Source organism: Acyrthosiphon pisum, chromosome X, assembly GCF_005508785.2.
Source record: "Acyrthosiphon pisum isolate AL4f chromosome X, pea_aphid_22Mar2018_4r6ur, whole genome shotgun sequence".
NCBI classification, from domain to species: Eukaryota; Metazoa; Arthropoda; class Insecta; order Hemiptera; family Aphididae; genus Acyrthosiphon; species Acyrthosiphon pisum.
The window spans coordinates 36,928,457-36,946,485 of record NC_042493.1 but is presented as its reverse complement, the minus strand read 5'-3'; the positions used below and the strand labels follow the sequence as shown (position 1 = coordinate 36,946,485).

Below are 18,029 nucleotides of genomic sequence, written 5' to 3'. Positions count from 1 at the left end.
TGTAAGATCTAGACAAATTGTATGTTTGTTATTTCTTTCAATAACCAATAAAGGGGAAATTTAGTATTATTAAAATTCAAAGGTGAACCTAAATTTTTAAAATTTGATTCATATACAGGTTAAGTTTAAATTAGTTTTCGCGGGTGGTTTATTTTTATACCTCAACAATTTAAAGAACTAAAGCTAAATAGCTTAAACTTTTTCAACAGTAAATAATTAATGTATGCGTTCTGCCTTCTGTAATACAATTTACATTATAATATCAATACTTAATAAAAACGAACCAGCATTAAAACAAATATATATTACAATATTATCTTATGATAATGACTATATTAAGTCGCTGTTGCTTAAAAACAAAATTTAAAACCAAATACATTAATGTTAAAGAGATTGCAAGTCCATTGTTTTAAAGTAAGTTGGACTTGATATTATAATATTTTCTAATGTCTACAATCTAAATTCTATCCATAAACTAACTTTTTTAATTCAGAAGTATTAAATCACCGATCATAGATTAAAGGTCTACCAAAAATTAGCTTAAATTTAATAATAACTGTTTCTATGTAACTGAATGTAAATATTCAGCAAAACACTTCATCGACGTCGCACATCCAATGATAATTTAGAAACTATTTCATATTATCTTGTACATATTACATCTGCCAGTTGATTAGCTTTTGACAAATATTTTTAACTTTAAATTTTTTTTATTGTATAATGTTCAACATGTACAAGTATACATATTCAATAGCAAATTAATAACAATAAGTTTATTAATTATTTAATTTGATGTTATATAAAAAAAAAAAAACATATTCTATAATGTACTTAAACCAGTTAAAACCAATAGTGTTGTAACACACTAATAGTGGCCAATTACCAATGCCGTTATGCCATTAAGGCCTTTTATTTACAATAAAATAAAATAAAAAAGAATAATGACCATGTGTACATTAGTATACCAAGTACACTAAGTATACATCATGAAAGTTGATAAAAAAGTCATAATTTATCGTTGAAATGATACAATACTGAAAACTAAATAATCAATTACAATTTGGAGGATCCTGTATATGATAATTATATATACCCTGTTGTTCAAGCTAAAAAACGTAGTCGGTTTTCGTTGAGTACCAGTCAAACAACACCTGTTTGTCCCCCCACCATGTAAACTGTTTGTACACACCCCTGAGCACAAGTCGGCCACCGACTACGTTTCTTAACTTGACCAAAGTATATGTATATTTATTTATCTTTACATGACCACTCTATAATTTTAATTATTTAATTTAGTATATGGACAATAAATCTATTCAAAATCCTGGAACACGTTCCTTAGGTGGGTATTGGGGTGATGTAGATTCAAAAGATGTGGAAGATTTGACATTAAAAGTACATGGGATATCACCTGTGGGTAAGTAATATACATTTAATTAATTAAAACATAAAGAAAAGAATTTTATTTATTTATATTTTAATTATATTAGGCGATGAAATACGCATTGATCTTGTAAGAGTTCTGCAAAACAGATTAAACGATGGTGTATTAGAACTGCTGACAACTATGTTATATAGAAATCCTCTCTGTAGATTATATCCAGATGATGTACGTTTTGTTCAACCAAGTAATGGTCACCCAGATTATACTATGAAAGTAATTATTTTACATTATATTATAAATTTTAGTTCTATTTATTTAATTATTTAAATTGTTTCTTATAAAAGTACACTTAAGTTTAAAATTATAATAATAGGTTACATCAAAGGTTCCCAAACTTAATTTAACTTTTTTATACATATAAATAGTACCAACATGTTAATATTAAACATAATTTTACTTATAAGTCATATTATTTATTTAAAATTATTTTTTGTTTAGTTATCATTGCCAATTGAAACCAAAATTACGAAATTATTCATACACAATCTAAAACGTAATGCTGCAACTTTATTGCTATACCCGCCACAATATGCGAGTCGTCATCATAGATTTAACTATGCATATAGTATGATAAATGAAATAAAAAAACCCATTATTCGTTCATTTTTTATGTACAATCAACCAATTGCCGGAACTAGTGTAATTGGTGGTAAACGTATTACAAGTGGTAAAAGAGGTCTAGCATGTGTTTTATTTGACATTTATTCAAATGAAGATCATGATTCAATAGATTATTTATATGACTATCCTATTGATCCTGACTTATTTGAAAGACGTACACAAGCAGCATGTATTGACGATTTGAAGTCAACTACTGAGTTTAGCGGCTATAGTAAGATTTATTAATTTCAATTTATACCTATGTTTCTTTGAAGTAATTATTGTAATTGCTATTTTTAGTTAAATTGTTTGTGTGGTGGCGTGGTCGAGATAACATGGAAGTTCTTCAACAAAAATTGACTTCCACTGTAACTTACTCTTTATGGGATATTTACATAGAACGATTTCTGTGGGAACAACCCCTTATAATTGAACAACCATCTGAAATATATGTGAACCCGTTATGCATTCAATTTTTAGCAAAATGGTTAGCGTTTGGAGCACGTAAATCAGTTCCGTTGGCTTACCATTCTAAAATATTATGTCGGTAAGTATATATTATACTCATTTATAGTCTGTTCACAATAAGAATAGTAGACGGCGGCGACGAAAACTCGTCGCCGCCAGTCATAGCCACGCCCATTCTTACGGAGCGCGCGCGTAGAAAAGCCACGCCCATGCGCATAACTCGGCCGCCGTCTACTATTCTTATTGTGAACAGACTGTAGTATATTGTATAAAACTATTTTAAAAGAGAATATACCAGGTGGCAATCGGTTTCTGTCCGGTGACACGCAACTCCCACCAAAGGACTCGAAAACAACATGTATAGTACCACCTGTTACACATCAAAATATAACCGTTCCACTGATTGTGACAATCGTAGATTATAAATTATTAACTTTAATGGAAATATATTTTTATAATATATAATATATATATATTTGCTATCAAGGAAGAAATTTGATTGTATTGATCGATACGAATCAGTTCTAAATTAAGAGTTTTAGCTACATGATTGATATACCAGCAAAACAACCAATCCATATTGAAATCAGACCTTGATAAATGTTGGAACATAACTAATATGCATCGATACTATTAAATTTTTTTACTGTGGTTCACCCTATTTTTAATAGTCACAAAATGGATAAGTAAGTAGGGGGTCTATAACCATCATCTGACCTACACAGAACTGATATAGGTATTCTCTTTTGAAATTGTATAGTATGTTTTTTATTAATATAGGCTACTCTTTATTTTAGAATGTTTATCCAATCAATTATCATGTTGGACTCTTGAGTAAATTGGGAATCCACCTATTCTTTAAAAAAAAAAATAATCTCAACTATTTGTCTTTTTTTGGTTTTGTCCTTATTTAATTAATAAAAACAAATAATGAAAATGTCATGAAAGATTTTATGGTTAAACAAATTCTAAAATTATGATGTTATGTTAAACATTTTTTAAATTGTTAACCAGTGACTTATTTTTTTTTTATCATAAGCTTAAATTAAATAAACATTCAGGAAATTATTTTCTGCTGGAGTATCAAATAAGAATATAGTTTCATAACAAAAATAATCAATAGCTAATAAATATCTAATAATTATGTAAGAGTATGATATATACAAGGAACAAAAAAATTTTAACTTGACTAATATAAAGTTTTCAGAGCCAGTCATGTTTCATAGTTAGTGAATGCTCCTGTTTGCGTATATTTATGACACTAAAAATACAAAAAAATAAATATATTTCATAGAAATGTTATGCTTTAGAAAATTATTTTGATGTTAAAACAAACTATATTATATTCTTTCCAAAACATAATTTATTTTAAATTTAGTACATTTTTTTATTATTTCTTCAACTGACGATTTTAATCTTTTGAGTCTCTGTGATATTATCCAGTAAATCAACTGCATTCAACACATTCTTTGCATTATCAGTAACTACTGACATTATTTTTTGGCTGATATCCCATTTATTAAAAGTAGTTTTAAGTTGATTCGAAAGATTTGAAGCTGTATTTGACTAATTTGTGAGTGGTCAGGGTGTATGATTTTGGGCACCACTGGTCATCAATAAAATGTGCAGTAACTTTTATGTACGATTCTTGAGCTATTGATGACCAACAGTCAGATATGCAATTTACACTCCTGGCATCTTTTAATTCTTTTTTTTATTATTTCTTCAGCCGACGATTTTAATCCTTTGAGTCTCTGTTTGATAGCACCTTCCTTACAAATTATGTAATTTGGTTCAACTATACTCATAAATTGTTTAAATCCGGAACTAGAACAAAAGGATAAGGGTATTTGATTCATGGCGATCATTTTAGCTAACACCTGATGGATTTCTTCTGTTCTTTCAGAAGAACAAATTCGATTTCTTTCAATGTTCTTATCAATATAAGTTCTACGTCTTTTTCGGGGCTGTGGTTCACGAAATTCCGATGATGAGGATGAACATTCTGTATTTAAATTATTTGAGGATGACAATGAACATTGTGTTAAATTAACAACTGTATTACACTGTTCATCTTCATGACAATTATCATCACTAGGAAATAAATTAAAGAATAACAATAATTACAATTAATTGAATGAATTTTATAGGCATAGAAGTTGGATGATAAGATTAATACATTATATATAGTGCATAATATATATTATTATTATTTATAATATAATATATTAATATGTATTAATTATTATTATTGTTGTTTACGTTATTCTAATTATTATTATTAGGATTGGTTCAATGTGGTGTGAAAAAAGTATTAACTATATTATATCATATGTGTTTATAAAACTAAATATTAAAAAATATTTCGTTTTAAATGATAGTCATAATTGAAAATAAAGCAAAATATTTGAACATAATATATAGTGGGTTGAACCCGCAACTTCGAGTAATCAACTTCTGAATTTAGATATCATAATAATTTGTGTTATAATACGTGAAAATAATACATTACAAAATGTTGGCAATGTGAATGTGGCAACATTGCATAAAATATTCTATGCTCAATCGTGTTGCTAAAAAGGTATATGCTCAATCGTTTTATGCTTAATCGTGCTTTACTGATTATTAATTAGCTTTTCTAATTTTTAATCCTGTTTATTTTTTTATTTGAATTATTACAAGTGAATTACTTACCTTGGATTTTGAGAGCTTCGACTTATATTGTGTATCTGTTTTAAATGTCTTCCAAATGATCCTGTTGATCCACCAGCACAACAAAACACTTTGTTTGAATTATCTTCACATAAGTCACAAAAAGCTTTATCGCCTTGACGTTTGCCGTATTGCCATACCCAACTTTTAGACTGGTAACTCATTTTTCAAAGAAAATATATTTATTTTGTATAATAAAAATGTCAATACTACACTTCACGTACAAATAGTGAACACAGACAAAATAAGAAAAGGAACAATTTTAAAATCAACAAAAATGTTTGGATACAAGGCATTCGTACTTCATAGTACATACGTAAACGTAATGCAATAAAATTGGCGATAAGATAGCTTTTTGATTGTTTATGATCTAATCTTAAAACCAGTTTCAATAATAAATATTATTATACTTATATTTTATGTTTATACTTAAATAAAATTATACGATAAGCTAAGGCATCTTACTAATTTTTAAGCAAAACTTTTAGGTATTCATAACATATTTAAATAATAGGTAGGTAAGCAATCGAGGGCTATACAATTATTTGAATATACTTGAATATACATAACGTAACATAAAGTATTTTTAAATTCTGAATTAATATGCAATATACACGGGTATTATACATGGATACACACGGGTATTATACAAGGATATACACGGGTATTAAAAACAAGGGCTTAAATATAATTTTTACCCGCGTGCCTGGGCTCTGTGTACCCGTGTATTATATTACCCGTTCACAACCATGACCCCTAGCACATATACATATATCATGTTATTTAATTTGGTTATTATGACTATTGGCTAATCTTCTGTCTCCTTCTCCTCAAAATTAATGTTGTAAAGACTTTACCATAGATTTTTAATGTTTTATTAAAATACAAAAATATATGATATTATATTTAATGTAGTGGATTTTTTTTAAAATTAATATTAAATAAATGTGAAAATTATTTTATTAGTTTTATAAGAAAGTTCTGAAATTATTATTTAAATTACAAATATCCTTTAAAAATTCCTTAGAAGTATATTTTATAGCCCTAATCAGAAAGTACTCTACATTTAAATATATAATAGTACCCAAAACTGATTAAAATATTGTAATAAAATAAAATATATTTCTAGTAATGTACATTCTATGTACCTTTAGATTTTTTAAATATTAATCTTTTATTTTTTTTTTTAGCATCCACATAAGTCATGTGCTTCGAGAATTTAAGACACATTTATCTTGGTCCTGGTTATCATCATCTAATAATTTGCCTATTTCCGTTCGTTACTTTTATATTCCTCGTACAAAATATGGGGAGACATCATTTGATTGTGTTAGTAACAACATAATAAGTGGCTCAACTGACCCTCTGCAACTGCGAAAAAAACATGATTCTTCATTGAACAATTTAATGTTTTATGAATGGCAAGTACCAGATACTGATTCAGTTATATGTCCACCTTCTGCTGCATGTATCTTAATAGTTGTATCTGTAACTTCTACAAAGAATAAACAAAAACATAAACGATATCAACATCTAAATATGGGTAATGAACATAGTGATTCAGATGCAGATAATGGTTTTGTTGTACCACAAAATCATGAAAACATAAATACTGAGGAAGGTAACTATTTATATTAACTTGTAATAATAATTATAATTGTTCAAGGAATACTTAAGTGAATATTAGAGTATCATAGTGATATATTGTTTAGAGGTGGGTGAAATTCCAAAATATGGTCTAGAATCAAACTTTATTTGTATGTCCAACAGAACACAAACCGAAAAATTCAGTGTGATGTCCAACTTGAACCGAACTTTTTAATTGTACATGTCCCGAACATTTAATTATTAATTATTTATTACATATTCAACAATAAACAACAGGAACATTTTTAGTTTGGACCGTTTGACATGTTGGAATTGTTTGGAGATCAAACTATTAATTATAAAATTTCAAACTTTTTGTTTGGGTTCGGTTTGGTATTTTTAAGGCTTGGTTTAACTTGCAAACATGAACTGAACACCTAAAGTTTGGTTCAATTTTTGAACTTGGAACACTTCGATCCACCTCTAATATTATTAGATAATAATTTTAGTATACCTAGGGAAAAATTTACTTGCCAAAAAAATTCAAATTATGTAATACATTTATTTTGTTTTAAATATTTATTTATATTTTCCAGTTAATATTGAAACTATGGCAACTGATGACCAACCAATGACTTTAATCGACGATACAGATGAAAATGTTTTACAAAACACAGTATCTGATAGTAAAAAATATCAGAAACCACAAAAAATCACTACTTGTGAAAAAATTTCTAAATTATTTCTGTTAGCTGTATCTGGTCAATCGGTTCATGCATTATCATATAATTGCCACAAAAAAGAAAACCAACCAATTGGTATCCAACATTTGAGTCGCTGGTTAGAATGGCGAAGCATTGCTTTTACATCATCTATATATCACATGATAGGACTTAGAAATTCAAAAATTTATGGCCAATTTGGAAGCACTCAAATTAAAAGCCACTCATCAAGAATAAATAATAACCTAGAATTATTATTGGATTACAAGAATTATGTTTCTATTGTAGGAGAATATGAATCTTATGATAAAATATTTCTAGAAAAAAACTTTCGGATAAATAATCGTGGTAGTACCAAACCACTTGATAATGACACAGAAGATAAAAAAAGTAAACCTTTAAACTACACAAAAGATATTCAAGATTCATATATTGAGAGATTGGTGAGAAATAGTAAACAACGACGTCGTACAGGTAGATTTATATACTTAATGTGTCTGGCATTTTTATTTTCATAATACAGTAAGTTCCCATTACAACGAATACCGATACAACAAAAAATCCCGTTATAACGAAAGTCATAGAAGTCTCCTACCAACCTTACCCTACCCTACCTTCGTTACAACAAAATTTCCATTATAATAAAAAAAAATTCAGTCCCTTAGAGTTCGTTGTAACGGGATCATACTGTATAAATAAATACAGTTTTTTGAAAAAAAAATATTTACAAATTTTAATTAAATTTATAAAGTGCTAAACAATATATATTATTGAGTTATTAACATTGAATAAATCAAAAACAATTTGTTAAATTTTTTTTTGCATTTAGTTATGTGATTTTATATGAAATTGAATTATCAATAATATTGATTTTATATCTACAAGTTATTTTATAAATATTGTTATTAGCATAGACATAATTTTTAATATGCCAATAGTTTTTATCAAAATATATGAATAAATATACTTCAACATAATATTATAATATATGAAAATTATATTATTTTAAAAACAAACATTCTTTCACAATGATACATTTTTTGAGGAAATTTTATATCATATAATATATAATATGTATTATTTCAGCACTTAAATCTACAATTATATAAACATTTTATTTTGTAACATTCTTTATAAAGATTCAATGGTACTAAAAATGTTAGGATTTAAATAAACTTTGTGTCTATTATTTTAGAAATGTATCAAAAGTTGTTATATGACATGTGGATTCAAGTGGATGCTGTTGTTACAAAAGAAGCTTTTCGGACTTTTTATCAACAAAGTAGATTAATTCATTACTGTTTAACACCATTATTATTTTTACCTTGGTAAATAAAAATACTTACCTATGTTATTATAAATAATTTATTAATGATCCTGATAACAAACTTTGTTTTTTTAGGTGGCGATTAGAATCAGCTGCTACTCGTGATCATTTAGTAGATGCATCTAAATTAAAAACTTTAGTTTTTTCACATGCTCCGCAGTGGCACAAACGATTATGTGCTAGGTTGACAGTTGCGTACGCCCAATATATAGAAACTGATCCTCTTTTTAGCGGTTTCCAACCAATTCAAATTGGTAAATCCCGTGTATATAATGATGGGTTAGTGAATTTGTTTTTTAAAAAAAATACAATAATCAAAATAATTAATCTTGTTTATATTTTAGTATGATAATGGATCTGGATTGCACTAAATCCATTACTCGTTATTATAAAAAAACTATACCTGGAGTTTCTGGTGGATTACTTTTAATAGAAATTGGAGTATGCCAGCCATTTTATTACATCAAGCTTAGTTGTATTGAAAGAGCTAGAATTACAAACCTTGTTGAGAATTACAAAGATAAATACAAACCGGTAAAGAATATTAAATAATTATTAATCTCTAATACATTCTAGAAAAAAAAATGTTATCTTACTTGTATCATTTTTGTTTGTATTTAATAATATTAATTAAATAATTTATATTTTTTTAGTATTGTCTCCTTGAACAATCTGAAAATATTATTCAGAATATGCATTTACATTCATTTACGTATGACTTTCATGTACGGATACTATCAGATAGACTAAGTAAATTAGTAGAAAAACAGAAGGCTGGAAAAAGATGTAATTATGGCTGCGATATATTAATGCTATTGGATCATAAAAACTCTATACAAAATAGTGCCAATAAAACTGGAAATAATAATAAAAAAAATGCTATCGCTGGATTTCTAGATGATTTTTTGAAATATTACACCCTTCCACCATTATATTCTAATTGCTTAGTACTAGCAGGTATTACCATTAATATTTCAAATGTATATCAATATAATTGTAAAATTGAATTTTTTAATAATTTTGTAGGTGTCATCAAGCGTACTGAAATACCAGTTACTGGCCTCCAATTATATGAATACTTGGTAGAAAACTGTTCAGAAGATTGTGAAGGAATGGCTGTTTTAAAAATTGGTGATAGTTCATCAGCAGATGGAGACGACGGAGCATCTCTATTTGATGATTTTGAAGATCATGAATTTTTAGATTCGCAACATATTTTTGGCAATGATTTGACTGTAAGAATGACAAATACATTTTTTTTTCAGATAACATTAACGCATTTATAATAATAATTTATTATAGGATTATATTCTTGTTCATCATATGGCTGGTAGTGATATACAACGAAGACAAGAATTAGCAAATAATTCAAATAACCGTAAATTGGGAGTGGAATCAAATGAATATTTTACTGATAATCAGTATGAAGTATGTGGCTTATTTGATGCAACACTTGTAATGACATTGTCATCAGTAAAACAATTATTATTGGACACTAGTAATGAAATAACTTTATCATATTACGTGTTGTTGACAAATAACGAGAATTATAATTTGAAAAAGTACGTAAAATGTCAATTTTTCAGTATATAAGTTGCGATTTATAAAATTTTTATATTAAATAGATATCACTCATTTTTTTAGTATACATTTAAAAGCATGTAGTGCCAAAACACCTTAATTCAAAAAATATTAATTTAAACATATTACATCAAACATTTTAGAATAAGATAACATTCTTTTGACGGAATAATTTAAGGGGTCGGGTGTCAATTTAATTTTGTACACAAAAATATGCTCTATGGAAATAATAAACCTGTTCTGTTGCATCAACCAAATCTGATAATTTTTTTTTTTTAACTTATAGTGGGTTATATTCTACAGACCCATCAGTCTCCGTTTTTTAATATTCCGATCTCAAACTTAAAATTAAACTTAAACTTAAACTTCAAAATTAAATACAATTTTAGTGGTTTTTTTATAAATTATATTATAGTATTATTCGGAGTATTATTTTAAATTAAAAAAAAATCAAAGTCAATGTGGCTTGTGGGAAGTCTTCTTCTTTCAGATAAAAAAATAGCTATCAAAATCCGACAATTCAATAAGGCTTGCGAATTATTCCCATGAAGTCATTTTTTGTGATATAATACACCCTATTAATCCCCCCTAAACAGGTATTGGGTAGTAGATTAGTGGGAAAGTATTACAATTTAGGTGGCAACTAAAATATAATATTTAATTTTCAAATTTTATAGAATCGCGGAAAATTTAATAAACTGGCACTGGGCTCCTTCATTTTTTTGGCACTGTCATTAAAATAATTTATTTCAGAACCAGAGTAGCCCAACTTTATGACAGTGAATTAATCCATTTTAGTTATTGTTTAATAACTGATATTAGTTGGGATCAACCCCATGAAATATCTGTTTTATTATTAATTACATTGTCATAGAGGCCTAGCCACTATTAGTAAAAACTATCTAATTAAAATTTAAAAAATTAAAAATACATCATATTACCTACATTTTATACTTAAATAATTTTTCTATTTATTAAAAAAAATAGTAATAATAATATGTTATTTCTATTATATAAGACTTACACTTTTCCGCTAACATAATATTATTTACAAATGTTCATGTACAAATTTTTTTTAATAGAAAAAAAGCAATTTCACTTAAAACCGTCTACAACATGCAACAAAGACATAGCACGCCTATTCGTCCTCCTGATCGTAGATTTGACCAATCTAATAACGTATTACTGTCTGCTAGTGTACCTAGTAATAGCGTTGGTAATTCTATGACATCTGGATCAGCTACTTGTGGTGGAAGTTTGGATGAAAATAACGCTTTCCAAGATTGGTCTCATTTACCACCAAATCATTTACCATATTTTAAAAAAAAATGTAAAAAAAATAATGAATATGTCTATGATGATTTGAACGAACATCATCAGCAAACTATCAAAAAAAGAAATTTAATAAAATTCTATGAAAAAAAAGCAGCCGAATTGGTCGCACATACTGTAGATACAGCAGCTAATCGATGCCGTATACATTTACTATGGAAATTATTTGGCGTACCAATTGATCAACAGGTAAATAATAAGGAAAAAATTGAGTTTATTATTTTATTTATTTATTTAGTTTTTATAATTTTTGAAACATCGACTACTATGGCTATTAGTATGAATTTATTATTTATTTATTATTATTATTATAAAATCTAAATTTGTATGTTTTTAGAAGCTGGGGATCACCGACGTTACATTTAACCAACTTGAAGAACTTGTGAATACATCTGTTTTTGTAAAATCATTATCCGAATATGACCAGAATTACAGCTATATATTAAAGCTACTTCTTAAACAACCACAATGGTTTACTTCATTACATAAGATGATCTCTGGGCAATCGACATTATTACTGGAAACAACTTCCACATTACCACCACAGTGTCGTATTTATAATAGTAATAGATCGGAACATCAATACATAGTAGTCTTACCAAATCTAACAGAATTTGATGAATTTGATGCGTTTGTAATAATTGATAATGGAATTGATTCATCAGAGAAACTGGTTTCCACGTCTGATTCATTAGTAAATGTAGTTTTTAGAAGAAATGTGAGTGGTTCTGATGAGGTAGCTGCACTAGTAGAAGCAGTTGGAGATTCAATATGTTATCTTATTTGGCAAACAATCAAATAAGTAGCAGAGTTTTAATAATGTCTCGTTTTGCTACATAATCTTAATAAAAATCTTAAATATACCTTAGATCAAATCTGTTTGTAATATAAAACTATATCTAGTATAATTTTGTGCCATTTATATAATGTCTAGTCATTTAATTTTCCAAAAGTATCTAACACCAAGCTTTGTTTACAATAAATAATAACTAATAACTAATAAATATTATAAAATATCCTTATTCAATGTTACTTTATTTAATTTTTATTAACAATTATAATGATATTTTTATATTATAAAATAAAACATTTCACTCCTTAGTAATCAAAAAACAGCAAGAATATTTTTAGTTGTAAATGATTACATTTTAATAATCAAGATGATTTGAGAATAACTGTATTTTTCTAAATTATTATAATAAGTGAATAGGCCAATTATTTATATAAAGTCTGATGTAAAGAATGTTAAATTTTGCTAATTTTACGCAAGTGTGATTATTTACAAACCTATAGTACAATTTTATTTTTAAATGACTGGTGATACACACATTGAATATTATTATAAAGTTAAAATTGCTTGTTATATTGTATCTTTTTGTTACCAATTAATGTGAATGTTTGTATATATTGGCGAATTCCAAATCGCACAATTTATTACTTTTGCTCAATGTCATTAATTATTTTTATTATTTTGTTGAATTATTGGTACTAAGTAACATTTACATTTCAATGTACTCATTTTTATAATTAAGTTTAGTTATTTTATTTATTAATATTATGACGTATCTAACACGGTTGTTGTTTTATATTTATAATAATTGTATGGAAAACTGTTGAACTGAACCTGTTATTTTTATTTAAGTAAGTTTTTTTATTCAATCTCACTGTATATCAAATATCAACTCTTGATTGTATAAAATATAGATATTAACTGTTAGCCAAATTACTTAATCCGTAATTTATTTATATTTAAGAATTTATTACAAGGTTTATATATTAACTGTGTTGTTTATAATAATTTTTCCACCTACCTTGTTGTTTTTGATACACTATGCCTTTTCTTACAACAGAAAAATTGTAATTTAATTAAAGTAAATATTTGTTAATCTAGTTTTCATTATTGCAAGTTTAGACAAACTTTTCTTTTAACCATAATTTCTTTGAATATTTATCTAGCTTTACAGTTTTAGCTTCAAAATATTTAATAATAATTTTTATAATTTTTCATGCACATTGTCTTCTACCTATGATCTCATGTATACTGTCATATATGTAATTAGAAATACGCAGTGAAATTTATAATTAACAAGGAGAGACCTGGGGTATTTATTAACCATAATTTAGAGAGTAGAGGGGATTTTAAAACCATTTGTTATAATTTTTATGAATGTAAATTTGGTATTTAGTCAAACACATTATAAAGTTATTTTGTAAAAATTATAATAATATGTAGTATTTACATATTTGACGTTTTGCAAATCTGTTAATAAGTTTCCTTGGATCCTCCTGTTCTAATGCGTCTTACCCAAAAAATGTAAATATTATATCTGAGGTTTATTTAGGTAGGTAGTTATTATTAAACGGCATTAAAGAGCTCCCGAAATAATTTTATATATTTACAACACAAAATATGATGTACTCTCCATAAAAAAATAATAGTTTATTAAATTGTATTTTGTATGTTTTTAAAATATCTCAATCAAAGAGTTAACTCATATATTTATTCAACTTAGACAACAAATAAATTTAGCTTAGAACCAACCCATGCGCTTAGAGAGAAAAGTCAAGGGTACGATATAGAGCGAGAAAAGAAACACATTAGTAAATTACAGTGTGACCAAATAAAACATTGTGTTACAATAAAATCTGCCAATTGTTATATTTTATTGGTAACATAATAACTGATTTGTGGTTACCAAACTTGTAGATCTATGGTAACAAGTAACAACCATATTACCTATTTATATTTTATATAGTATATATTATGTTTATGGCTTATAAAAAAATGTAAAAAAAGTGAAGTATTTCCTCCATGATTTACTTTATGTTCTTTGTCTCTTCTTTCTTTCTTTCTCAGTTTTATGATTCCCTGGCATTGGTGGCTGGGGCAGTGGACTGAGCTATCCATTAGTTTATAGGTAGGTACCGTTCCTCCCCCTACAGGATACAATCAACCAACAAACAAAAAAAGTTGGGTAATTGGATGTCGTTCTGCTGTACAGTAGGTTTCAATTGGGTCACTGTATAATGGATGGTATTAAATTTGAATTCAATGATATAATATCATTGTATATACGAAAAAGATTCTAAGCGGTGACGGTTAGTCAGTGAGGATATTTTATATTATAATTTTATTATATTGTTATTACTTATTATTAATATACAGTAGGCGGTAAGTTGAATTAATATTATAAAATTACAACAAAATTAAATTGTTATTCTTGGTTATTTAATAATTTCTGGGCGATTCTGGCTTAGCAACCTATCGATTTTTCAATTTTTTTTTTTCCAAAATGTTTTTTTTTTAGGGTGCTTTATAAGAATGTAAAAAAAAGCCGGGACAAACTTCGTTTTGAAGTTATTGATGAAAACCTTAAAAACTACATTTTTTTCGTCTAACGCCCTTTTTTTTATATAAAAATACTTAAAATTGAATATCACTCGGACAAAAAAATCGAAATATCCCCCGATTTGCTGATCGTATGTAAAACCATCTTGGGCAGGCCTCGGAATTAAATAAAGTTGTTAAAAAGAACATAATCGGCTAGCGTTGCCACTCGCTCGCTGCGCTGCGCTCGGACAAAAAAAAATCGAAAAAACGCCAAACACGATGAGTTCCTCCGCGCAGCATTAAAGTAGTGTTGCGCACATGGCACATGCGTATAAACGTAAGATCGCAAACTTTGGATGACTATAATTTCCAAAATAATGGTTTCAGCAAAAATCAAAATCATGGTTGAAAAACAGGTCTTTTAAAAAAAAAATTTTAAAAGATTCAATTCTAATTTCTAAGTATTTTTTTGCGCATTACGTAAAAAGTTTAGTTTTTGAAGTTTTTCATCAATAATTTCAAAACAAAGTTTGCCCCGGCTTTTTTTCACATTCTTATAAGGCACCCTAAGATACACATTTTGGTAAAAAAAAAAAATTGAAAAATCGATAGGTTGCTAAACCAGAATTATGCCATAATTTCCTAGAATTTTAACATAAAACAACTATAAAAAAGAAACCGTGATTAATATTTTTGAGATTTTTTGGTTACGGAATAACCTGCTTATGTGGAACCTCTTTGTAAGTTTTCAAGTCTTAGCTATAAAATTTGAACATTTTATAGATTTATAACAACAAAATCATTTTTAAATTTTAAATTTGATAAACGTTCTCAAAAATTGAACTTTAAATGCTTATAAAAAAAAATTGTGCCAATGTTTTTTTAATATTTTATGCTATTTAAGCAATATATCAGGCGCCCTGTATTAAATGTTGATGCTTTTTGGCCCCACAAATAAAATTTTATTGATACTTATAGAAAAAAAGACCTAAAAAATTTAATTTTGAAATTGTACGTAGAGCTCAAAACGAGTCAAACAATTTTGAAAATTGTATGAAGTATAGGAATTGATAAAATAAACATATGATATAAATCTCAAGTGTCTATAGTTATTCGTTTCTGAATTCCAACAAAACAAGAAAATCTTTAATATATGAGAAATCAACTAAATATCCAATGTTGTAAAAATTTTAATTTCAAACGCTCATACAAATTTTATATGACTTTTCTTATAGACATTTTTTTTTGAACAAGGTAGAACCTTATCATGAGTTTTTATTACATTTTAAAATCTTAGATTTAAAACGAAATTTTTTTAGGAATTTCTAACTCAAAATAATTTGCACATTTTCGTGATTTTTACACCTTTTGTGAAAATTTGAACTTTAAATTCTTATAAAAAAAATTTTGACTGGATTTTTAATATTTTTGAATTATTTTAGCAATATATTAGGAACTTTGTTTTTTATCCAACAAATAAAATTTTATTGACATTCATAGAAAAAAAAACTAAAAAAACTGGAAATTGATATGTCCGTAAACATATTTTGAATATTTTATGGTGTATAGCAAATGCTAATATAAATGTTCAGAGAAAATTTCATCTATCTACCGTTACCTTTTAGTTTCAGAGTTACGCCAAAAATCGAAATCCATTTTTCGTAATAATTACCGTTTTTCCTTAATTTTCATGTTGTTTTTCCCGGCGCTTTTTAAAACTATTGGGAATTTTAAATGTTGACCTCCCAAATGCACCAACTAGGTAGAAAACTAGGAACATTTGTTTGTGAAATTCTAACTGAAAAATAGTTTGAAAATTTTTAAAATGTTGATGAATTTTGTGAAAAACAGAATTTTATATATAAACAAAAAATAATCATGCCTATGCATCTTTAATATTTTTTAACTTTCACTAATTAAACATATAAGGAACCTTGCATTACATTATCAAACTATTATTGTACCACCAACTGAAGTATTACTTGAATTTTGGTTTAAGTAATCGAAAAATGTATTATCTAGAATATAAATTTAAAAATAATTTTTAAAATTCGAAAAAATTATCAAGACTATAACTAGGTCTAATAGTATATTGTGTGGTAAAAGCGGGAAGTGAGTTATTTCAGTTGCGGTCGACGTGTGAAAATAACTGAAATTGCCTTCCCGCACGAGACACACGTCATACTATTTTTTGTCACGCCTCTGCATCCATCGATCACAACAAAAGTAATGCAGGGATGTATGTAACAACTGTCAATTAGACCATAATCCTACGAGTGCTACGACAACAATATTTCATGAAATAAACGATTTGGTTTTATTTATTTTAAGCGTCAGCCATGGAGGTTATAATATATGAATATAAGATTTAACCAAAAGTGTATGTTTTGTAAGAACCGCCCGACCGTGGAATAGATTTCAGTATAAATAATACCTAATTGTTATATTAAAATAAAATAAGAATACAAAAATACACTATGTATGGATTTATGCAACAATCAGATCATTCTACGAAAACAATTTTATAAAATAAAAATGCTTACGCGTCATGCAAGGAGGTTATAATATGAATATAAGATGTAACCAAAAGTTTATGTTTTGTAAAGACCGTGGTATATATTTCAGTGCCTGGTTGTGCAGGGGATACGCGCGTGATAGCACCGCCTAGCACTTTTGGGGATTTCCACTTTACCACCAGCAAAAAAATTTAAAGACAAATTTTAAAAGAAAATTGTAAGCTAAAAGTTGAAGAAAATACATCTGAAAGTCCTTTACAAGTTATTCTTGTACAGTTATACCTAGACCCAATATAGTTACTAAATAATAACGTATCACATCAATGCGTATGAAATGTATGGCAAAAAGAGAAAACAGTAGGTAGGTTCCCAATTTATCCTACTAGGTACTTTGAATGAATCTATATCA

The 18,029-nt window shown here is 27.1% G+C and overlaps 1 protein-coding gene across 2 annotated transcripts in view; it reads left to right on the top strand.

Annotated features, from left to right (window-relative positions):
- Positions 1 to 13,283, top strand: part of LOC100573032 — a 62,556-nt gene extending 49,273 nt beyond the window's left edge. For both annotated transcript variants that reach the window (XM_029486037.1, XM_016809565.2), the window contains exons 30-43: positions 1,297 to 1,417; positions 1,491 to 1,657; positions 1,883 to 2,276; positions 2,345 to 2,591; positions 6,415 to 6,845; positions 7,408 to 8,007; positions 8,729 to 8,861; positions 8,936 to 9,139; positions 9,205 to 9,394; positions 9,514 to 9,817; positions 9,887 to 10,095; positions 10,163 to 10,422; positions 11,524 to 11,962; positions 12,111 to 13,283. In XM_029486037.1, coding sequence (XP_029341897.1) covers positions 1,297 to 1,417; positions 1,491 to 1,657; positions 1,883 to 2,276; positions 2,345 to 2,591; positions 6,415 to 6,845; positions 7,408 to 8,007; positions 8,729 to 8,861; positions 8,936 to 9,139; positions 9,205 to 9,394; positions 9,514 to 9,817; positions 9,887 to 10,095; positions 10,163 to 10,422; positions 11,524 to 11,962; positions 12,111 to 12,575 — 4,164 coding nt within the window. In that variant the 3' untranslated portion in view covers positions 12,576 to 13,283. The remainder of the gene's footprint in view (positions 1 to 1,296; positions 1,418 to 1,490; positions 1,658 to 1,882; positions 2,277 to 2,344; positions 2,592 to 6,414; positions 6,846 to 7,407; positions 8,008 to 8,728; positions 8,862 to 8,935; positions 9,140 to 9,204; positions 9,395 to 9,513; positions 9,818 to 9,886; positions 10,096 to 10,162; positions 10,423 to 11,523; positions 11,963 to 12,110) is intronic.
- The last annotated feature ends 4,746 nt before the right edge of the window (positions 13,284 to 18,029 follow it).